Source organism: Lolium rigidum, chromosome 1 (genome assembly GCF_022539505.1).
Source record: "Lolium rigidum isolate FL_2022 chromosome 1, APGP_CSIRO_Lrig_0.1, whole genome shotgun sequence".
NCBI classification, from domain to species: Eukaryota; Viridiplantae; Streptophyta; class Magnoliopsida; order Poales; family Poaceae; genus Lolium; species Lolium rigidum.
Genome location: NC_061508.1, coordinates 331,246,629 through 331,271,184, shown reverse-complemented (window position 1 = coordinate 331,271,184; position 24,556 = coordinate 331,246,629). Strand labels below are relative to the sequence as shown.

Genomic DNA, 24,556 nt, shown 5'->3' with positions numbered 1-24,556 from the left:
TCTCCCTGCCTCCGCAGCTCACAGCGTCTCCCACCTATCTGAATCCCGCCACGACCACGCATCCCGCGCCTGCAACCGCGCATCCAGTAAGGGCCAGAAGCTCACCTGCCGGCTCGCCGTGCAGGACGACACGCCTCCGGCTGGGCCTCGTGGGATGCTGCGCCGGCCGTGGGGGTCACTCCCCGTACCTACGCAAGGCCCTCAGTACCGCCGCTTCCAGTGCGCCCCAAAGTCTTCTCTGGCACCGGCGTCGGCGCCGCCGTCCGACCGGTCGTTCCTCGACCAGAAGGTCTCCTCCGCCTTCCTCCTGCACCTGATGTTCGCTGTGCTCCCTCTATCGCACGTGCTCCGACAGCCTGAAGCTCGTCTCCACCTCGTCTGTGGAAAGGTAGCACATTTGCTTCGATTTCCATCCTCCCTAACCTGCTTGCCTCGGGTTCTGCCTTGACTTAACTGCAAGATTTGCTTCGGTTTGGATTTTGCAGAGGCTACGTTGTTGTTTTGGTGGTTTGTTGTGGTGGTGGTGCCCTCCGATGGTGAAGCTGTGCTTGTGGTGACCTCTGCCGGAGCTCCTGCCTGTGTCCACGACGCCGAGATGCTGCTGCTGGCGTACACCACGACCTGTTGGCTCGCCCCTCCCTCATAAGGTCTATCTAGATCCTGCCTTTTTTCCTTGTAATCCCCATGTATATATGTTTTGCATAGAGGGCTAATTAATGAATCATGCTCCTGCTGCACCAAAAGAATATTCTGTCAAGATATGAGCATGTCTTGTTTGGGGGAAAAGGAGGTTCGATTAATTGGTTTCCTAAACATGCGTGCTGGCTTGCTGCACTTCAATGCCCTATTCATTTTTCTAGGTCAGGCCCAAAAACCTGGAAACGGCTCTACTACTTGTTTGTTTATTTATGCTTGAAATTCCATATATGGATGCGAACATGTCTAGGCTGGTGTGATGCTTGGTTGTTCCAGTTAGGTGCATGTATTATATTACGAGCTTGTTAACCAACCATTTGTGCCACTACTGCTTAGCATATGATTGTGTAGCTTGTTTAATTAAATTACCATTTGTAACTACATTTTTCTCTTGCTTTGTTTGGTAGACTGGCCTGGAATTCAAGTTAATATGTGTCAAGGGAAATTATTTGCTGTTTCGTTGAGTGAGAGCAATGTTTTGTGGACTTGCTATTTTGTCTCCTAAGTATCCTGTGAATAGCTTGGCTTTTTTGCTAAGTAGTATGTTTATTAATTCTGTCAAATTGATGAACTTACTAATTACCTGTGGTATCAAATTGATAAAATTACAGCTTGCTTCTGCTATCAAATTTATGAACTTACTAATTACTTCTGCAAATTCATGGCAGCTACAAGGAAGAATGAATGAGTTACTTCTGCAAATGCATGGCAGCTACAAGGAAGAATGAATGAGGACAAGTTGAAGCAATCTTGATGGTATGTTACTTCAAGAATTGAGCTTTGAGATGCTTTGGATTATCCTTGAGTTTTTATTGAACATGTGGGCTCGATTTGGCTGACTTGATGAATATCAAGCTTAAACCTGACTTGTATTCAATGTGGGCTGAACCTGGAATTTCTTTTTCTTTGTGTTTATCTTAGGGGATTTCCGGTTGGCGGAGCTGGCTAGGAGGTAGCCATGGCAGACAGATCTAGTGTAAAATTAATGATATTTTCCAATAGCAATTGACCTTGTGATGGTACAGGCGATTTGTAAGGTTTCATCACTCCTGCATATCAAAATTTAGTCTTCTTTTGTCATTTGGTACCAGACATTCATGCTCCAATTCATACAACATCTACTACTCTTGTTTGTTCTTTGGTCTAAGAGATTCATGCTCAAATTCATTTGTAAAGTTTGCAAGCGCTGCAACTTTGTTTTTTCGTTTGATGTTAGTGATGCCTTGTTGTTGTTGCAGATGGAGCAGTGGAGTGTATGGGCTATGTATCGTCCCATCTGTTAGCGACCTGGATTTACATCGCATCAGTTGCGCAAACCGAAGGCAGGTTGCCTCTCTTGTTCAACCTGGTTGCTGGTGATGGTGCCACACCACCACATTTCAGGCAACTTTTCGCAACTCAACATTGTTGGTAAGTCCATGCTTCTACTCTCCTTCCCCCTCTCCTCCCTGAGTTTTTGAGATTCTTGGAATCTTGCTCCACTGGATTCTTATTTTCTTGCTTCTAGTTGGAAGTGACACATAAGGTTCCTGTAGTAGATCCTGGTTCTCCGAAATTTGCTACTTGATGTTTGTTCGTATCCATTATGGAATACTTTGATCAAATTTTACTTGCCATTTATTACAGCTTGTTAAGCTTATTACAAGATTTCAACTGCCTTTTTGTTAGCAAAGCAATTATTTTTCGTCTGTTGTTTTCCTTTGCTAGCGGACATGCAGATCTAGTGCGCAATTTTGTGTAGCATGCTCACTTGAATAGTTTTGAACTTTGAAGCCATTTTTTATGAATTTTACGATTTGGTGATGGCACTGATAAGTGGTATTGGTATGATGTGCAAGTGAGTTTCATTTCTTCCTTTCTGAATTTCGGTTAAGATCTCCTGTCATCTACCTTTATCAACAGTCAATTTTGAGCTTCATCTTCTCTGCACCGGGTTTATGGTGGTCTTTATTTATATCCCAATCTATTCCCAACATGTGTGTCTGTCTACATGGAGTAGGCATGGCTGCAGGGGTCGGATCCCAGCAGTGATCTTATGCTTATGTTTGTTCTTTTGTTTTATTATACAAACCTCTACTAAGATTGCTGATGGTGGAAGGCATGTATCTCTAAATTAAGTAGTCTGTCCAGACTAAATATCATTAGGCAAACTGTAATTTATTTATCTGGAGATAATTTATATGTATGATCTCATTGTGTCTTGTATATGATGACAAGCTATTTGCTTTTTGTCACTCATGCTTCGTCCATTAGGTGGGCGCTCGTTAAGATTCTTGTTCGCAATTTTTTTGAGTGCTAACAAAGCTTTATTCAAATAGCATCAGATGTTCGGTTGCAATCTAAAGCCGCAAGCTTAGCAACACAATCTGGGAAAAAGCTATTTCAAAATGCCTCAACACCTAAAACCTGCACATAGGCAGCACAGTCATTAGCAGTATTATTTTTTGCTATCTTTACAAAAACACACTACCAAGTTTTGCACTTCCCGGTTTGCATCTTGCACACTTCCAAGTTTTGCACTCCCTGGTTTGCATCTTGCACACTTCCAAGTTTTGCACTCCCTGGTTTGCATCTTGCACACTTCCAAGTTTTGCACTCAGTCCATTGCCTTGCTACTGCTGCTCCATCAACAAGGGATACAGCTATACAGCTATATAAGATATTACCAGCTGCAACAATAATTTTACCAGTATGGTTTGTGATAACAACTCCTGTTGTAGCACTACCATTTGTAAGAACCATCAATGGGGTTAACCATGCCTTCCTGCAGCCATTTTCTTTCTTTGTTGAGGGCATGGATGGCCCTCTTGGCTACATCTATTTCCCTTGGTTGGTGTCCCGCTGCCGTGCATAGGTGTGTGTGCCCGCTGTTCTGTAACCATAATGGTGGTGGTGTTGGTCTCTCCTTCTCGGTGAGTTATACATTCTGATGATGTGCTAATATTTCGTCATAGTTTGAGTTAATATTGGTCCGTTACTCTGTGTATCTTCCTACCTATGTCTCTGTTAGTGAAGCGTCGATTATTACAGTTTAGTGTGATATAATGCCTGATAGTTATTTTGTTGTCACCTTGGCATATTGGTCTCCGTGTATATACTCTTGTGCACCGTGTCTGGCTAGTTCTTTTGCCCTCTAGTCCTTTTTTGTTAAGCAATATTTTGTTGTATGATCAAAATAGTAATCCCACTGACTCCTTGAGTTTTTTGTGGCTTCATATCGTTTCTTTGAGCAAGAAGACTGTCTCCCCTTTTGTCGATTGATGTGCCAATGCTGAAACTTTGTAGATACACACTGAATATTTTCTGCTAGCACTAGTACATGTAGTTTCTAATATCATGTATCTTCATCTTAATTGGTTGCATGTACTCTCATTATTCAAGGTTCTGTTCTAATAGGCTCGATTGAAATCCACTATAGCATGAACTGTAATAGAATCGTACAAGTTTGTGTATAACAGGTCCAGTATCCATGTGTGTCAGATCAAAGTAATAAGTTGAGGTTGACTCTATGCAACATGTTTTATCTGGTGTAAATAATTTTAGCAGTACTGCAGTAACATGTTTTCACTTGCACGCAGACTTAATTGGGTACCAACTCAATTTTATCAATGGAAGTAAAAAAGCATTTTTTCTGCTGTTTGCCCAGACTGAATATGCAAACACCACATTATGTTGCTCCCATTTTGGAGATTAAGAACTCAGTTTCTCCAATTTTACATGATGCATCCCATGCTCAACAAGGGGGATGCCTACCAACATGCTGCCATGGAAAAGGTCTTCTGTTTTCCCCTGTTCTGATCTGTTCTACCCTAGTTTCTCTTCTTTGATCTGGTGGCAAATTAACTATGTACATGAATGTTGCTTGTGTTACTGCATATGCTGCCATGTGGCTTGCTAAGTTGTCGGAATCCATGTTTGATGCAGCATGTCTTCATTAAGATGAAGAAACATCCGTGAAGCCTAACGTGTTGGCGAGGGTGGTCCTGTGGTGGCTGTGGTGCCTTCCAATGGTGGTGATGTGGTGGTGGTGCTGTCCACTGAGATGCTACTGGCGTCCAAGTCGGCGAGATGCTACTACACCATGGTGTCACCCCTCCCTTGGAAGGTCTCACGTTTGAGAGGATCCTCGGGGTCATTTCTGAAGCCAGCTCAGACTTATTATGTGGTTTTTGCACTGCTTAGCAGTTATTCCTTAACTGAAGATACATAATGGCATGCATGTTTAGGTTTCCAAGCGTTTTTGCTTGCTGGCTGATAATGGCTTGCCTTTGAGCTTTCCCTTGTTTTGGTAAATGCGAGTGTTGATTAACGCCGTCTTATAGTAATCATTTGACAATGGGAGTGCTGATTAATTCGTCTTATGGTGAAGATGATCTCCTTGTTAGAGGTCTCGGTGCTAGCTATTATTTTTTGGTAAATGGATGAATTTGTGTCGTAGGCCTAATAAGCCTGATGTCATTTATTTGGACATGAATACCACTGTTTGGTGGCTCAACTAATCTTATCCTCCTGCATCACCAGTAGTTTATTTTACATGCTATACGCACATGTTGTTTTGTGGTTTTATGCCATTTGTTTGTATTTAAATATATGCTATCTTTTCCCCTATATAATCAGTCCTTTAAACAACACTGTCAGTATCTTGTTGTTATTGTGGGTCTTATGTTCATTATTACTTGGTGCAGCCTGTATCCCTGATAAGGGGAACCACATCTAAGGGACATCTTTTATTGAATGGGGTTGACAGACGAAGCTATTGTAGCTCTATCTGGTGGCCACAACCTGGTACTTGTATTCTTTGAAGTAGAAGCTCACCTGTTCATCAGAAACACAGTATTTAATACTGGTATATAATGATTTCAACAGTTTCACTTGCATTACTTTTGGATGGGAATCCTGATGGGTGTATATATGCACAAGTTTGCTTCACAAGAATGCTTATGTTGCTTGCACTGAAGATTATTATGGGGATTAAGCAGCGAGGACAGATACTCAAACTCCCTTGCCGCCTGCCTGTCTGTGGCTCTGGCCGCTTTGGTGTCCAATTTCTTGCAGCTGCTTCAGCCGTGGCCTATAAAATGTCTCGGTCATCTTGTGATGTCCAACAGTCATCGACATGCTAGTACCATGCATTCTTCGGATGCTCCAGGTTGAGGAGTTTGTAATAACAGTCTAACTGTTGTTCAAATTGCTGGAATTAACGTTTGGTGCTTAACTCAGCCATGTGCACTTATATATTGTTCTAGTATACTAGTGGAATGCCCGTGCTTCGCCACGGCTTTCTACCTTATATCTAGTGCCACACACATGTTACATGTGCAAACAATGCACACAAATATTTAAGTATATATAAAAATCACATAGTATTAAAAATATTTTAAAGTTTACTTCAAATAATTTAATGCAATGTGTATAAAATGCAAGGACATACACATTATCCCTCATTTTAAGAGACATTCTCCCTTGACGGGCCTAAGGTATTCTCATATAGCACCATGAGTGTTTTCTGCAACTTCATTTTCATGGTATTTGACCACGTGTAAGCTTCTTCCTCAACTCCTAACCATCATGAACAATCAGTCTATCATGTTCACATGAAGTTTTTCCATAAAAATGTAAGAATGTGAACAAAGAATACTCAAGGTGCAAACTGGATGAACACATCTTTTACCATCCCATGAGAGCATAAAACTAAAGACTAAGTAACCAAACAACTTTCTGCAAATGAATGGAATATCATTATCTTGGTCATTATGACGATAGTAAAAAAATCTCATAATGCTAACCGGAGAAAGTCACCTGTCGGGGCTTATTGGTATCTGAATACTATGAGGGTATTTACGTGGCTAAAAATAAATATCGTTATTTCAGCCAGGTTATCCTATTTCAAGAGGCTCATTTAGATAGAGCAAGCACCCCTATAATTTTAATTGGTATCTCTCTTCTGGTACCAATGGATCTCACTAATGTTTATTGTAATATTATATTTACATGTGCATATGTAGGTATTAGTTCCTACCATGCCATGCATTAGATAAATATATGTCTCCATGATGTGGGGATGTACTTTAGGTCCCTTTTCAGTGCACCGGAGATGAAGATTTTGTCTATATATACCATTCCATCAGCTCTATCAAAGAGATAGATCACATGGACACACACAATATATCTACTTATTAAAGACCTATAATTGGACACAAAAAATACAATTAAATTCTAGAAAAATCTAGACAATAATGTGTAAATATTGTTGCCACAATATAGTTCATATAAGGTCTTAAAAATACCAAAGATGTAAAGTTTGACCGAGTTTATTAAAAAAATTATCTATATCTACAATACCAAATGTACGTATACCATATGAAAATATACATCATGATTAATCGTATTGATTTGATAATCTAGATATTGATACTTTTATCTTCACACTTTGTCAAAATTTACATGGTTTTGTCAAGGAGGGAGTATGTTACACTTTTGTACTTCTTGGTGACCAATTTTTTGTGTGGGGTTCTTGGTAAGCAATTTAATTCTTTTTCTTAGCAAACTTTGTTTTTTCAAGACTTATTGACGCAATGTATAGTTCTAGATAGACTCGAAGGTGTGAACTCTTGGATGTTACTTCCGATACACTTCAAAAAAAACACATACTCACATCAGACTCTTAAAAACTATTTGTGCACTCTCCGATTTTATTTTCTTGTAATTCTTCGATGAAAATTTTGAAAGGGTGTACTTGCCGAACCAAAATTATTTAACACCAGAAGGTGCATTCGTGTGACAATTTTTAACTTGCTAGAGTAAACAAGTGAACGTGAGGTGTATATTCCCTTATGGAACTGGTATCGTGTCCTTCAGAAAGAAAAAAAACAAATATGGAGTATCATGATTGTGCATCTAGCGCCGGCTAAAGTATTAGGGCATGTGCAATTGTTGATAAGACCGTATTATCTTATTTCTGCCACATAATCTAGATACAACAAATAAACATGATGTACAATAAATTATTTTTTAGTCTTATCTTTAGTAACGAGACATTCTAAATATGTGGTGAGAGAGATTGCGTTAAGAGACGATCTCTTAGCTAATAGAAGATAAAATCTTTTTTATCTTCTTTTTCCTCCACTTCAGCCTTTATTCTATGTGGCACACCATTGTACATGCTCTTAGGCTCGTCGAGCAGCATGCTTGGGTTGGCGAGCACTTCTCGAGGACGGAAACAGATGCAAAGCGCGATAGGCGTCGGCAAAAGCAACAATTTTAGCAGGGGATTGGCTCGCGTAATGGTCTAGCGTGATGACGGACGACATGAGTTCTTGCGGTCCGTAGTAGCAACGAGTCAAACGAGCAAGCGACCAGCACCGGTGGCAGACGATCAAGCGGCAGAACGCGTCAATGAACGCCAGGCCTCTGAGCTTCAGCCACCTGATTGACTCCTTGGATTTGGACAGCTACGTTTCGAATATAGGCAGGATTCAGAAACAGAAACAAGGAAGCCATAGCTGCATTTGCAATTGCTGATTTTGCCAAATTATGATCATGAGCAGATCACGCCTGAACCTACCTCATCGGAGCCGCCTGGATCGCAGTTCTTGATCGGCAGAGACGTTTCTACCAAGGGGTAGGGTTATTCAAAGTGTCACCGCAATGCACCTGAAGAAATCTGATGAGAATTGTAGCGGAAGCAAAAGCATTGCGGATAGAACATGGGGAACTAATTAATTACCCATAGCCCTGGCGGGCTCGTCGCTGTCATCGGAGACGTCCACCAGGTCGTGGGACTCGGGCTGCATCCTGGAAGCAGATCCTAAAGCTTTTGATCTGCCGCCTCAGTGTCCTCCGGAATCCTCACCACCGCAGTGGATACGCACGAAGAAAATGCAGAGGATTCTTCGGTCGATTTTTACCTAGAAATCTCCGTCATCGAATTAGCACATAAATCGGGAAGAAGGATTGTTGAGATCTTGTGATGGAGCTATACACATGCAAAGTTAGTTTTTGCAGCGTATTAAGATGAGAAAAGGAAGGACCCATTAGGGACGCACCTACAGAATAGATGAGATAGTTTGTTTTCCCACGAGCTATGAATAGGTTGTTAGATTTAAACAAACCGTTGTGCCATTTCTGCAAATAGTTAGATGTGTGACATAGACAATGGCATATGTTTCACCTTAATAGTATAGATAAAGTAGATTCCCTCCGGTTTAAAAGTAATGATAGCAGAAATTTAGAACAGAACAATAATCGCCTGTGACGTGACATGAAAGACGATAAGACCCAGAAATAGTAATCCTGCATCAGTACATCTTGGTAGGATAAAGACGTGTTAGTTGAGAAATAGTAGGTGTTTGTTGTGCCATTTGAAATTTTGAAAAGCTACGCCTAATGGTGTGGAGTTGTTTGTTGCGTTGAGATAAATCATCTTGGACGTGGGGGGTATTATTGTCCACCCTGAAAATGTGACACCAGGCATTCACCAGTTTGCTCTTAATAGTAGAGATTGTTTGATCTGTGACCTGTAAAGTCCGAATAAGAGTGAATGGGATGGCAAAATTTCCTGTGAGTTAATCTTCCATTGATAAGCTCCTAATTTCTTCCCTTAATGTACTGCAGCTTTTTTTTTCTTTCTTGAATCTACCAGAGTAGATAGATCACATACAGCTACTGATCTAGTACAATAGTTAGACCATAATCGATAATCTGGGCAGCTAATTGGCTTCAAAATCCATCAGCTGCTAAGTCCATGATATGGCTTTATTTGTTGCTTCTACACATGCTCAAACTGTAACTTACACGAATAGATCACTCAGTAATACTCAGATTGTCAGCACATATTAGATGGCGTCTGACAGCCAACCGATTCAATTCGCTGCTGATTAAGGCCAGTTAGCGATGAGAAAGTATACCATGAAAATAAAGGAATTGATCACGTTTGAGCCAGCTTGGTTTGCTAACTTTGTACGTGTGAAGATAGTACTAGGTGGGGCGAAGGTTTGAAGGCAAGGCGGCACGCCTTCGGAAGGGTGACCAGATTAGGAAACGTCAAATTAGTTACATCTCTTTCGTATGGTTTTCTATCGTGTTCGTGTCAGATAGTTAAAAACAAGGGCCATGTGGATTGTGGAGACCCTCGGGTAGACTGATAAAGCAGTGACCAGCCGCTCAACACTCCAAAAAGAGTGTGAAGATGGCTAGGGGAACTCCATGGCCACCGTCAAGCTTGTCCGTCGGCCGCCGGCGAGGCGTTTAAAGGTGGGGAGGCACCGCCGGCGAGGCGTTTAAAGGTGGGGCGGCACGCCTCCGGAAGGGCGACCATGGAGGCCAGCTTAGGAGACGGCCAAGAATAAATGTTTTATGGATGGTCGCCACACTCGGGTAGGCTGGGACATGCGGAGAAAGAGTGAGGACTGAGCTGATGATAGTGAGGAGTTTTCCGCCCGACGGTGAATCGACGACAAGGAGTACAGCTCACCCTCGCCACGACAAGGACAACGTATTGACGGCCCACTCAACACTACACCACTCTACTCCACCCCACGCCTCGCCACAACAAGGATAAGATAGTGACCGGCTACTCAACACTCCACCCCAAAAGAGTACTGGCTAGGGGGACTCCATGGCCACCGTCAAGCTCATCCGTCAGCCGCCGGCGAGTCGTTTGAAGGTGGGGCGGCACGCCTCCAGAAGGTCGACCCGACCATGGAGGCCAGCTTAGGAAACGGCCAAGAACAAGGGTCTTGTGGATGGTCTCCACACTCGTGTAGACTGGGACAGATGGAGAAAGATTGAGGATAGAGCTGAGGATTGAGAGGAGTTTTCCGCCGGCAGGCAAATCGACGACAAAAAGTATGGCTCACTCTCGCTGCAACAAGGACAAAGTATTGACGGCTCGCTCAACACTACACCACTCCACGCCTCGACAAGGATAAGGCAATGACCAGCTGCTCAAGCTTGTCCGTCGGCCGCCGGCGAGGCGTTTAAAGGTGGGGCGGCACGCCTCCGGAAGGGCGACCATGGAGGCCAGCTTAGGAGACGGCCAAGAATAAATGTTTTATGGATGGTCGCCACACTCGGGTAGGCTGGGACATGTGGAGAAAGAGTGAGGACTGAGCTGAGGATAGTGAGGAGTTTTCCGCCCGACGGTGAATCGACGACAAGGAGTACAGCTCACCCTCGCCACAACAAGGACAACGTATTGACGGCCCACTCAACACTACACCACTCTACTCCACCCCACGCCCCGCCACAACAATGATAAGATAGTGACCGGCTACTCAACACTCCACTCCAAAAGAGTACTGGCTAGGGGGACTCCATGGCCACCGTCAAGCTCGTCCGTCAGCCGCCGGCGAGTCGTTTGAAGGTGGGGCAGCACGCCTCCAGAAGGTCGACCCGACCATGGAGGCCAGCTTAGGAAACAGCCAAGAACAAGGGTCTTGTGGATGGTCTCCACACTCGGGTAGACTGGGACAGATGGAGAAAGATTGAGGACAGAGCTGAGGATTGAGAGGAGTTTTCCGCCGGCAGGCAAATCGACGACAAAAAGTATGGCTCACTCTCGCTGCAACAAGGACAAAGTATTGACGGCTCGCTCAACACTACACCACTCCACGCCTCGACAAGGATAAGGCAATGACCAGCTGCTCAACACTCTACTCTACTCTACTCTACTCACAAGTCACACGCGCAGCTCGCACGCGGCTTTGCAATGGTGGACTCAAATATATAGGGGGAGGCTGTGGAGAAGGGCATGTGCTCTCTCTGGTAGTACTTGTTTTGAGCAGCAGGGTGGACAGTTGAGATGCCTGAGGCCACAGATCACTTGGTTATCAAGGGTTCAGATGGACTTCTGGGAAGTGATCCATGGGAGGATGTTTCCTAGGAGCTGATTGGCTAGAGACCACTCAATGAGGGGATACATGGGCTGAGTGTCCAACGACTTTTATACTCAGTTGCTGGAGTGACATGCAACGATCACTCATTCCTATTATTGAAATTAGAATAACAATAACTGGTTCGTATTGCCGCCATAGTATGTATGTTCAATGTTCTCTTCACTTTCTTTTGTTCTTCTGTTACATTGCAGATGAGTAAACTTTTAGAAAGCCCATTGCCATTAAGTATAACAATGTTGTTGCTTTGCAGGATCCTTTTTCTGCTATTTGCTTCCTTTTATGCTCTCAAGAAATATTACCACATCTTAGCTTAATAATTCACTTACTTATTCATACTAGATTTCTGATAGTATCTTCGTTGCTCCAGCCACATTGAGCTCTATGCACTTCACATGTTGCACGCCCAGTACTATCCCGTCACATGTTGTTGCTCTGGCTGGGAGCACATGCTTGCAGATCTACTCCATCAAAATCAAGGAACTAAAGGGCAACTTGAAATGGCCACTCAAAGTCTACGGTGTGGTTGCTGCTCGGGACACCGTGGACCGCAACCGCAACGTTCTCTTATCTCGCTCATGGCCTAACTGCCAAGTACTTACTGAAAATGTATGATCAATTTTCTCTTCACTTTCTATCGTTCGTGTCTTACGTTGAGTGCAGTTGAGTATTTGTTTTAGGAAACCCATCGCCATTAAGTATAACAATGATGTTGCTTTGCAGGATCCCTTTTTGCACTTGATTGGCCCATCCCGTGCAGTTCTAGTTTTGGACCATGTTGACTTCGAAGTTGTTCTCAAAATCAACTCGGGAGATGCATTTATCAATTTTAGTAACCGCTACGATACTCGCGGATCGTACTACCTCTCTTTTGTTTCATGGCTACCGTTGTACAGCAGAATTAAGCCTTGAGCGCCTTTCTACACCCCTCCAAGCCACTATCGTTGGTGTTCGCATCGTCGAAGGACGTTGGCCCTTTAAAAATGGATGTCGAGTTGTTTGCTCCTCGTCCACTGCAGGAGAGGTCATGCCTAGGGAAGTTGTGCTGCTTGATTATCGTGGCAAAAGAATGCGTGTAGGATGGGATGGTTACCTTCATCTATCGAGGAATGTTGTTTCGGTGGAATTACAAGGAACACTGAAAGTTGTCATACAAGCCTACTCTGAACCAGTTGGTCATCGAGCTAAAGAGGGTCATGTTGTCTTCCCTGCCCAACAATGCCAAACAACAAAGGGCCAGTGTTTTGTTGGCATCACCAAGTTGGAGATCATAGTCGCTTGGTCCCTCCTTGTCAAAGAGAAGTTGGATCTTTTGGTGGAGTGTCCAGCAATAGAGCGCTCTGCTGCTTAGGGGTGATATATCTTTTGTTATGTTCTTCATAAAGGATAATATATTAATATCAACAACATTGTTTATAAATATGTTGACGATTTTTGTTTATATCGACCAGCTAAGATGTTGAAATGCCTCCTAATATTGATTGCTTTGTTATTTGCACCGAACAGACTCCTAGTATTCCACGACTCCTCGATTTTTCCACACAAAAAAAGGTCGGGCTCCTAGCACAAACCAATGGCTTAACCAAGTTTTTCGGTAGCCGGGGGGAGGCTGGTAAGGCACCTCTAAAGCAATGTTAGATGCTACAACAGCCTAGAAACTTCGTGCATGTTATTGGACTCCTTCGCGATCTCCGCTTCAAAGACAACTCTGACGGTGCTCCGGGCGTCGACGACGCTCCCGACGGGGAACCACGGGAGAAGGAAGGAGTGGTCGACGCGATTTAGCCTCGGACTAATCGGCCTAGCCCAAGATGATTTCCCTTTTCGGGTTACGCCGAGCTTTGTCACCAGGCAGGCCGACTAGGCATCACCCACTTTTCGGGTTTCCCTAGGCTGACGTGGGCCGGTAGGTTTCAGCCAGGCTGACTAGCTCTGTCGGTTGGTGGGGGCAGTCCGACCACTTTTCGGCTTTAACTGGGCCGATGATGGGAATGTCGGCTTCGCCCAACTCAACGCCGTATTATTTGTGTCATTTTTGAAAATGGGCATTATTTTTTGAATTAAAGAAAAAAATATTTTGGAACATTTAGCACATACCACTATAAAAGTTTTTTTTGAAATCACCACTATAAATGTTAATATCAGCTGTCGGAGATCTCATCCTCTTATTGAGAGGCTTCCATGGGGTGCAGAGTTTTTCTAGGATATATGATGTTTCCGAACGTACAAGATGTCCATATTCTGAATGATGATATTTGCTGGCATGAACCCTGGATGATACACTGCAAATTACTATTTCAATTATCATTAGGAGAACATGATTGGTAGCTAGCCCTCCCAGCAGCTGTACGCCTGTACATAAGCACATTGCCTGAACTAGAGTTCACATATTTTGTTTGACTTTGCATCAGTTGCAGCGCTCTGTATATCTCCGTGTTTCAGCGCATCAGATGCAAAAACGAGGATTTCTTCAGCTTCAGCTTCAGATCACGCGCGTGCTTTGCTACTTGCAGGAAAATAAACAAGCATGACATGACTGAAATCTGAACTTGGAATTTGGACACAAGTTTCTTCCCATTGCATTGCATTCATGTATGTACAGACTGAAGCAAAGCCTCGGCTTAGCCTAGCTTTGCCCGATTCTTACTCTGTTTTCGTTTCTTTCTGACATTTGCTAATTTCAGTTCAGATCCTAAAGAATGAAAGCAAAATGCTACTCCTGTGAGCAGACTGCGGCTGTCCTAGATTGGTCACCGCGTCCTGCCGACTCCGCCGGCGCGCTGTACCGCCGCGCGCATCACTCCCTCCACCACCTGTGGCATCGACAGGTCCGCGCCGCACCCAACGCCCGCCATGTACCGGCGCACCTCGTCGCGAATCATCTCCTGCATTGCAGCAGCGAACGGGGGGCTGAAAAGGTACGATGGCGTCGGAGTTGCGGTGGACGCCCGAGCGGGCGGCGGCGACGGGGAGAAGGGGGAAGGCCGTTGGTGGAAGTGGCTGTCGGAGCTGTTGTGGCGGAACCCGTGGTGAAGGGCGTCGTCCATGCCAGGGAGGGAGAGGGAGAGCGACGTGAGGGGGTCCTGCGGCTCCTCCACCACCTCGTGCCGCCGGCTCATGGCGCAGTCGGCCGGCTCGAACCCGCCGGCACGCGCCACCGGGCGGTACACCTGCTGCCCGTGGAACACGCCGCCGTGGCTCAGGTCGCTGCGGTCCGACCCGGATCCGGACCCGGACGGGCTGCTCTCCGGCGAGATGCTTGCCCGCTTGCAAGGCCGGTCATGCTCGGCGCTCGCGAGCCTGCGCTTGAGGGAGCAGTTCCAGTGGTTCTTGACGGCGTTGTCGGTGCGGCCGTGGAGGAGGCGCGCGATGGCGGCCCAGCGGTTGCCGAGCCTGGCGTGCGCGGCGGCGATGGCGGCGTCCTCGTCGGCCGTGAAGGGGCGGCGCTCCACCTGCGGCGAGAGCTGGTTGCACCACCGGAGGCGGCACGACTTGCCGGACCGGCCGGGCACGCCGCGCCCGATCGCCGTCCAGTTGCGCGCGCCGTGCCGGTCGACGAGCCGCCGCAGCGCCTCGTCCTCCTCCGGGCTCCACGGTCCCCTGATCCGGTCGCACTCCACCTCCGCTGCGACTCCTCCCATCGTATGTGCTCCGGCTCCGGCTAGCTGCTTCGACGTGGACTGTCGACTGGAATGGTGATTGGCTTTTTTGGTGTGGGTGGCGGCGAACGGCACCGGTGGTCGAGCTGGAGTACGGAGGAAGAGGGAGAGAAGGAGCTGATTTATAGTGCGGGGCGGCCGGTGATCTGAGCGGCAACAACAGCTGGCGCACCACTCCCGAGCTCCACCGGAACGAACCCTCCTGTAGACTCTACCCAGGTTACTTGTCGTTTTCTGTGTCTGGATGGCATGTGGGGTCAGGTGCAGGTGGGACCCATGAAGCAGTCAACTCGTGGAGGTTGTTTTTGCCTACGTCGGTTCGAAATTTGAACGGTGCCATTTCCGTTTGGTTCCGTAAATTCGTAGTACGTGGGGGGAGTGGGAACCGTAACAACCGTTGGGAGTGAAACCATGGACACCCGATTTCTGCTCCACGTTTGTTCGTCTGTTACACAACTCACCATCCGAAAAACAGATGTTCCGTATTGTACCCAAAAATATAAATTGGGTCAATCACATAAAACTGGGTTTATAAATCCAACGATAATAAATTATACTCCCTCCGTTCTTTTTTAATTAACTCAAATTTAGTATAAAGTTGTACTAAATCCGAGTCAATTAAAAGAGAACGGAGGGAGTACATTCTTTGTTCGCAAATATAAAACTTTTTGGTAAGCTAATTTAAATTGCCTAAATGTCTTGTGTAGTTATTTACTCTCTCTGATTCATATTACTTATCACTAGTATGTACTTATGTATTTAAAACTAAAATATCTCTAGCTACATCCATATTAGAGACAATTATTATGAATCTTCTGCGTTGACATCAAGTGACTATGGATCCATGATGAAAGTCGGAAGAAGAGAATTTCATGAAGGCCGGAGGGGAGGACTAGCTAAGGGAGGTTCAAGTCTCCGCGCTGTTGAGAGACTGGCTTGCTGTTCCGGGCTTCACATCAGCGGTATGAAAGTGGGGGTGACAACACAGGTGAAGCGCAGAGTCCTACCTATCAGGGTGAAAACCCAAGGTCTGACCTTAACTGGTTGTGTCTGCCAATGGCCTTGGTGGAGGCATTGTTCTAAGAGCGGGGACTATCTTCAAGGTGAAAACGTAAGATCTTTGATCGGGCGACGATGGTGTTTGAGCACTGTTCCCTTCTTGGAGGCGTCATTTTTTGGAGAGTCTGTAATTCAGGTGTTGTCTTGGCGGTGGATGTACTGCTGTTGTTAGGCCCGAGATACTGTAGCGGGATTTTTGTTTCTTAATTTTCTTTTCCTTTTTTTGGTTGTGTGCATCCGTAGTGCCACTAGGGTGGTGTGTTGTTGCAGAGGCTGGGTGTAATTGGTATCTTCTTGATATTAATATATTCCCTTTATCGAATTTTTTTTATTATGAATCCGAGGAAGTATTTTTTTTACTAACACTCAAACATCTTATATAAGTGGAAATGAAGAGGGAGTAATAATTTCTCCATTGTCCCAAAACAAAACTCTCTCCATCATATATCCTCACACAAAAAACATTCCATCCACAAAATTAAGGGAACATTGTACATCACACAAAAGTGGGTTTTAGGATGAATCTGGTGTTATCAATCTTATTTAACGCCCAATCGAGTCGGACTAGACTTCAAGTATTGTCACGGTATATTTTATCCATGGTGGCTTCGAGGGCACATGCTTGACGTAGCTTTTGTCGCATGGTGTATGTTGCGCTTTGGTGGCTTGCTATGTCAAAGCCAAAGTCGCGGGATGCAATGAAGATGACGATATGCGTATCAAATAATTAAACTGTAAGTAAACATGTGTAATATAATCCGTGCCCTTTTTAAGTGAGCATATCAAATAATAAATTGTAAGTAAACATGCATAATAAATTGTAAGTAGAATCCATGCCCTTTTTGTTTTGTTGGTGATTACTATATGCAATGACATTTATCTACCAATTAGAGAGCATCCACACTGATTATTAACTTACAACTAATCCATCCTATCATGTACGACAAAATTGACATGAAAAAACTGGAAAATAATCATGTCAAGATTTAATTTATAGTCTAGAAGTTTCACTAAAATGGTTGCCTAGTCATATAGTAGAAACCGCTAAAATATTAAATATTTGTTAGGAGAACGGTGCACTTTAGAGATCCTTACCATAAATAAGTGTACAATATAATGTTATGTTATTATTGTCTCAAAATAGTTTAAAGTAATTTATGTCAAAAATAAAATAAAAGTTAGATACCACAGTTACAACTTTATAGCAAATAACACTACAGTTATTATTTAATAGCATTGCAATGCGAGATGCCAAATAAATGGTAGAAAAATATATTTGTAGAAGCATACAAAAAATAACTATAGAAAGGTATGAAAGTTCATTATAAAATGTAACTAGGAAGTTATGTGCGGCGGCACGCTGCGCCTGTTGCTAAGAATACTGCTAAAAATAGCTTGTACTCCCTCCATCCCAAGGATTAGGGTGTAATTTTTTTTCTGATTTTTAGTCAAGGCATGAGGCGTGGTGGGTGCTGGTTCAGATGAAGACGAGTCCTTCCCGTTTTTACCCCTGCTACTCGACACCCTTTTCCATCGTCCCCCCCTCGACTCCCGCGCTGCATTCAGAGGCTTGGAGCTGCCGTGAGAAAATTAAAGAGATGCATGCATGAATTAAGGATATGCATGCGTAGCAGAACGAATTAAGGAGATGCATGCATTCGGTACATGCAGGGGCAGGAAAGGAAACTTTCCGATTTTTTCTCTCCTGGCTATCGATCCATTAAGTCTCGTTAATAAGCGTGCAACAAAATTTACGTCCTAATCCTTTGGATGGAGGGAGTATGGACTATTGTTGGAGTTTCACTTGATGTTACTCCTGAGATAAGTTGGTAAAACCATTCTTCTCAATGTTCCGCCATTTTTAATATAATATTTTTTTGTCAAAACTTACTATAGTTGTAGCAGTAAAAGATGTGAGTGATTTTTTCCAGGCCAAAATAGGCGGCGGACAATGGAAACTTTTTTTGAACGTTGAGTATTTCTCTTGGATAAATCCAATATAACTCTGACCAAAATCATGCATATCTTTTCTCTAAAGTTACTGTAGAATAAGGTGCTCGTATTTTCCCTAGCTAAAAGAGGTAGAGGACAGAAGAGTACTTTTTCCAAAGTTGAGTATTTTATTTTCTCGGTGAAAATGAATATTATTTAGTATTTCCCTAGTTAAAACGAGTAAAGAAATGATTTTTCAAAAGTTGAGCACGACAGCATGCCGCGCCATTGGATGGTCTTGATGCCATCTATAAAGAAGATAGTAGTATTTTTTGCCGAATAAAACTATGTAGGATGCTAGAGAAATCAATGAAGAATAGAGGTAGCTTATGGGATGATCACCAAGCAACACATAGCTTTCTCGAATATAAAATAGACGGTAAACAACGAAGTTTTTTCCCAAAAGATACTGCAAAAGAGGTAGCCCGTGGGGTGACCGTGATGCGACAAATAACATATGGTAATATAGAATTACTAATTTTGAAGAAATGCGGAATTGTTATTAAGGATTGTTTCATGTAGTATCACTTATTCCGAATAATACTGCTCGACAATTATTGCACGATTCTATCGGTGAGGAATTACTGCCCGGTAACTGTAGATGACATGTGGCACCCTTTGATATGGTATTCTGGTAGTACTCCTAGTTAATTACAAGCATGGCCATCGTTCACGGTCATTGCGGCCGAGAAGTCCTGATTCCATCTAGAAGGAATCGAGACCTCCTCGTCGTTCTCTTCTTCATCCTAATCATCGGAATCAAGATAACCCACCAATCCATCCGCAACTTCCTCTTCCATCAGGTTATGCATGTTCCCTTCTTCGTCGTCCCCATCAGCCTCGCCACTATCAACATCTTCTCCTACCGTGTGACCGCTCTGCCCTAATTCGTAACCAATCCCTCTAGTGTGTGACATGGATTTTGACATGGACACGTCCATCTAATTTGTTGGTTCATTGCCTTGGCGAGGATCGAACTATTCCCTTTGGTAGATCAGGGTTCGCTTTGTTTCCTAATTGGTCTAACAAGTGATTTTGATGGAAAGATGACACGAATTGGCTGATAATCAAGTTTACAAAGAGAGAACAAGAGATACGAGGAAGAATTAGCGGCCGACACGGTTTATCTAGTGCAAAGCAAAACCTTGGCTGCCTGACAGGTAGGCGAGTCGACGTCCACCGTTGCGGTGACGTGAGAGCAACGCCCGGCCTCGTCGTGCCCCGTGCGGGCGGAATATGGTATTGCATGGCGGCGACGGGCGGGTGCGATCGATGGCGCTGGCTGACTGACCGACTGACATGCCAGCGCGATCGCGGCTGGCTGGACCTGGACGGATCAGCTTCAGCTTGATCAGTTGGCAAAGGATCCAATCAGCAGTTGGAGCAAAGATCTGGTACAGTACGTCGGGGTCTAAAACAAAACAAATTGATTGTCCGAGGAAGCTGCCGCGAAGCTGCGTGCGAGCTCGCAAGGTCGCTCGCCGCGGATCCAGGGGCCGTTGGGGCACGTACGCGGCTGTCGGTGGGACGGGGGGCCGCCCAACGCCCGCCCAGCCTGGCCTGGCCCCCTCGGTACTTGCGCCCGCGCCGCCACCGGCCCGGCGACCTCGCCGGCGTGGGCTGGACATGCACATGTTTCTACGTACGTGGCGTGCCGCACGCCCGATCGACTTGCATCTGTGAACAGTGCACTGGCCTACTTGCATCCATGATCCATGCACGCACGAGGAAGGAACGTCGCGCGAAGCTGCCTGCGCGCGGCGCTCGTCCAGAGACCAGCCTGGCCGCGTGGACCGAGAACGTACCCAACTGCCACGCTCGCTCGTGCGCATGGGCCGGACCCACCCGTCATGCGCACAAGGGGGGCTTGTCGGCAGGGTTCGGGTTTATCTGGACGGATGCGACGCGAGCGAGATTCGGGGGAGTACGTACCGGCTGTACGGTGGAGCTGGAACCGGGACCCACGGCTGGATGCTTCCGGTTAAACTTTGCGCAATTGGGATGTGGTGGGGCTCAAGGTCAAGCTCGCGGTGGCACGCACGGATGGATCGCATCGCACCACCGCCGCGCGCTACCGAGCTCCGAGCTCGGGTCACCCCACCCGCATCTGTCGGTTGATTTGTTATCGTCCGCAGTTGATCTCTACTCTACCCTATCGTCACCGGCCCAGCCATGTACTGCGCAAAGCGACGATAACCCAAGACTTAGCTGTTCCTTCAACGTTTGATTCAAGCCACGAGATAAATTCCATTATATATAGTCCTCGAAATAGGTTTTCTCCCCGTTTTATAAATAAATCCACCACGATCATACAAGATCCGAGTATAAACAGAGAGCGAAGAAAGCAAATGGGTATGCTGGGGCCACATTACAACAAGCCCAAAATAAAACACACGCCTAAATCCTGAGGGCTTAGAAAATGACTTCTAATTTTTGAGGTGATGTTTTTCTTATGTAAGCTATAAGCAGGTGAAACATTCTTTTTAGTTATGTATTGTGATAGAACGCAAAATCCATGCTACTACCTGAATTCTATATATGTAATGGTTTTTCTATATTGCCCCGTGTAACTACTAACTGATCAGTTATTAGAGTATGATCATCAATATGCAAAATAAGTTATTGTTACCAAACTTAATTTATATGTATTTGTGATGCCTGATTATTTATTTGATTCTAAGGATCAACCGTTTATGCACATGATTTCAATGTATGTGTATCAATCTTCGCTATCACCCATCTCGAAGCTCGTTATTTAACACCAAACTATTCATTACATTTACTAAATGAAGTGTGGTCTTAAAATTATCACTGTCATGGTATTACACAGTTGGCTTGGCATGCCTCCGCGCCTATTTGTGCTAGTGATAACTAAGTGCATAACTAATACAAAGGCTACATCGATATCACACACATGATAAAAGAGAGAGTATATTCTTTACATTTTATACTAATCAATTATACTACTTATAGTTACCTTTTGTATGATTTTACAAATATTATTTTATATTATTTATTTGGCAGCCCACATAGAATATGCTACTAAATGATAATTGTAGTGTTATTTGTTATGATTGTAGTACACAAAATTTAATTGTACTTTTTACATAAATTACTTTCTTAGCCTGTCTTGCGGCAATTACATAAACATTAATCATTATATTGTACACTTATTTATGGTAAGGATATCTAAAGTGTACCTTCCACCTAACAAATATTTTAATAGCGGTTTCTACTATATGACTAGATAACCATTTAGCGGAACTTCTAGACTATAAATTAAATCTTGACATGACTATTTTCTAGTTTTTTCATGTCAATTGTGCCATACATGTTAGGATGGATTAGTTATATAAGTTAACAGTGTGTGGATGCTCTGTAATTGGTATATAAATATCAATGCGTATAATAATCATCAATAGAACAAAATTATTAAGCCGCCATTTTGGAATCAAATTTCTTTTTGAAGTAATTCAAAAATACCCTGGTTTTAGAAAATAAGGGATTGTAAAATACTTTAAGGTGTCTAGAATCAACAATTAATGTGGTTATAAAACATTTTTTTTCATTATGGGATAGTTGAATCCCCACCATTTTCCCTAAACTGAAATATTCTCCAAAAGCTGCAGTATTCCTTGACAACGCACTAAAAAAATCTTTTGTTTTCTTTAAAATACGGATTTTTTTTCAAAAAATAACAGAGTTCCCAAACAGGGCATAAGCAACGTCTGAACTACTCTCTCCGTTCTAAAATAATCTACATTCTACCCCTAAAATTTATTCTGAAATAGTCTACATTCTAGGCTTTATTGGATGTTGTTATTTCAATGTAGCTTAGATTGGTTATTTACATATTCAACTAGTACTAATAAATAATCCCTCCGAGAATAAGGCGCCTTCGTTTTACATGTTTTTTTATTTGACTAAAAATTACTCTAAATATACAAAGATTTTTGGTTTAAAATATCATTATAAAATGCTTTTCAATATGAATCCAACGATATCAATTATGTACAATACAATTAAGATTTTATTTCTTAATTTGTTTGGTCAAGTTCGTCTTGAAATACGTGTACGCCTTATTCGCTGAAACAGAGGTAGTACAATACTAGTTTGTCTCAATTTTCCTTTTCCTAGAATGTAGATTAAATCAGAACGAAGGAAGTATATGATGTAAAATTCCACAAAAAGAGTCTAAGAATTATTCTTTATTTGGAGATGAAAAAAACTTGTTATGTTAGTAAGAGGATAATGTAACAACAAACTGAACTAAAACTCATGCCGGCAAAGAAAACCTTGGAGCCATTGCACATCGTTAATTTTGGCTTTGCCATAGCAAGCCACTAAACGGTTAACAGACGTGGAGCAGATATCGGGTGGCCACGGTTTCACTCCCAACGGTTCCCACTCCACCCACGTACGAAACGGAAACGGAAACGGTTCAAATTTCGAACCCACCTGCACAAAATCGAACCGCACGAACTGACTGATCCATGGGTCCCACAAGCACCGGACCCCACATGCCATCCTCACAAGTAAAACGACAAGCAACCCGGGTAGCGTCTACAGGAGGGTTCGTTCCGGTGAGCTCGGGAGTCGTGCGCCAGCTGTTGTTGCCGCTCAGATCACCGGCCGCCCCGCACTATAAATTAGCTCTTCCTCTCCCCCTTCCTCCGTACTCCACCACGACCACCGCTGCCGTTCGCCGCCACCCACACCAAACAAGCCAATCACCATTCCAGTCGCCAGTTCCACATCGAAGCAGCTAGCCGGAGCACATACGATGGGAGGAGTCGCAGCGGACACCGAGTGCGACCGGATCAGGGGCCCGTGGAGCCCGGAGGAGGACGAGGCCCTGCGGCGGCTCGTGGACCGGCACGGGGCGCGAAACTGGACGGCGATCGGGCGCGGGGTGCCCGGCCGGTCGGGCAAGTCGTGCCGCCTCCGGTGGTGCAACCAGCTCTCGCCGCAGGTGGAGCGCCGCCCCTTCACGCCCGACGAGGACGCCGCCATCGCCGCCGCGCACGCAAGGGTCGGGAACCGATGGGCCGCCATCGCGCGCCTCCTCCACGGACGCACCGACAACGCCGTCAAGAACCACTGGAACTGCTCCCTCAAGCGCAGGCTCGCCGTCTCCGAGGCCGGCGAGGGCGAGCAGGAGCGGCCGTGCAAGCGGGCGAGCGTCTCGCCGGAGAGCAGCCCGTCGGGATCCGGATCGGGGTCGGACCGCAGCGACCTCAGCCATGGCGGAGTTGGCGTGTTCCACGGGCAGGTGTACCGGCCGGTGGCGCGGACAGGTGGATTCGAGCCGGCCGACTGCGCCATGAGCCGGCGGCACGAAGTTGTGGTGGAGGAGGAGCCTGAGGACCCTCTCACGTCGCTCTCCCTCTCCCTCCCCGGCATGGACGCCGCCGTGCAGGGCGGGTTCCTTCACGACAGCTCCCACAGCCACTTCCACCAACCACCTTCTTCCTCCCCGTCGCCCCCGCCCGCTCCAGCGCCCTACCATTTCACCCCTGCATTCGCGGCGGCGATGCAGGACATTATCCGCGACGAGGTGCACAGGTACATGGCGGGCGTCGGGTGCGGCGCGGACCTGTCAATGCCGCAGGTGGTGGAGGGCGTGATGCGCGCGGCAGTGCATCGCGCCGGCGGAGGTGCTAGGATGCAGTGACCATTCTGCTCACTCCCAGTGGCATTTTGCTTCATTCTTTAGGATCTGGTGAACTGAAATTAGCAATTAATGTCACAAAGAAAACAGAGGAAGAACTGGGCAAAGCTAGGCTAAGGGCATCTCCAACCCAAAGACCCAAACGGACTGTCCTTTTTATCCGTTTGGGTCGTCCGGCGGACACGCGGACGTTGCGCGGATGTCCACAGATGACCGGCTCAAATCTTAATCCCCAACGCACACGCACGACCCAAAACGGACAAGTGAAGGGCAGGCATGCGCCATGACGCCGGCGTCGAGGGTGGCGAGGAGCATGGCTGCCGGCGTCTGCCGCAGCGCAGTCCGTCCCCGCCCCGGCGACCTCCGCCCCACCCCGCCACTTCCCGACGAGCTCCGCCGCGCCACGGGTCGCTCCGGCAGGCCCCGCCCGCGTCAACCTCCGCCACCCCTCGTCTGCAGGCCTCCGTCCCCGCACCGGCCCGGCGGCCTCCGTCCCGCCCGTGGCCGTGCCCGCCCCCGCCTGGTGAGCAGGCGTGCGCGCGCGACGCGGCCGTGCTCGCGGACGGCGGCCGACGGCGTGGCGGGCG

General features: G+C 45.5%; 2 protein-coding genes and 1 long non-coding RNA gene across 3 annotated transcripts; 2 read left to right on the top strand and 1 right to left on the bottom strand.

Annotated features, from left to right (window-relative positions):
- The first annotated feature begins 277 nt into the window (after nucleotides 1-277).
- On the top strand, nucleotides 278-1,453 carry LOC124684387. The gene is made up of 3 exons (XR_006997002.1): nucleotides 278-388; nucleotides 486-647; nucleotides 1,409-1,453. It is a non-coding gene; the product is annotated as an uncharacterized LOC124684387 (long non-coding RNA).
- Nucleotides 1,454-14,338: 12,885 nt separating this feature from the next.
- Nucleotides 14,339-17,716, bottom strand: LOC124684385 (transcription factor MYB44-like). Its single transcript, XM_047218705.1, has 2 exons — nucleotides 17,708-17,716; nucleotides 14,339-15,202 (listed from the first exon to the last, which is right to left on the bottom strand). The coding sequence occupies exons 1-2, from the start codon at nucleotides 17,714-17,716 to the stop codon at nucleotides 14,339-14,341; spliced, it is 873 nt and encodes a 290-aa protein (XP_047074661.1).
- A 360-nt stretch (nucleotides 17,717-18,076) lies between these two features.
- On the top strand, nucleotides 18,077-23,972 carry LOC124684386 (transcription factor MYB44-like). The gene is made up of 2 exons (XM_047218706.1): nucleotides 18,077-18,085; nucleotides 23,109-23,972. Exons 1-2 carry the CDS (start codon nucleotides 18,077-18,079, stop codon nucleotides 23,970-23,972), a joined length of 873 nt encoding a protein of 290 aa, XP_047074662.1.
- Nucleotides 23,973-24,556: the final 584 nt, after the last annotated feature.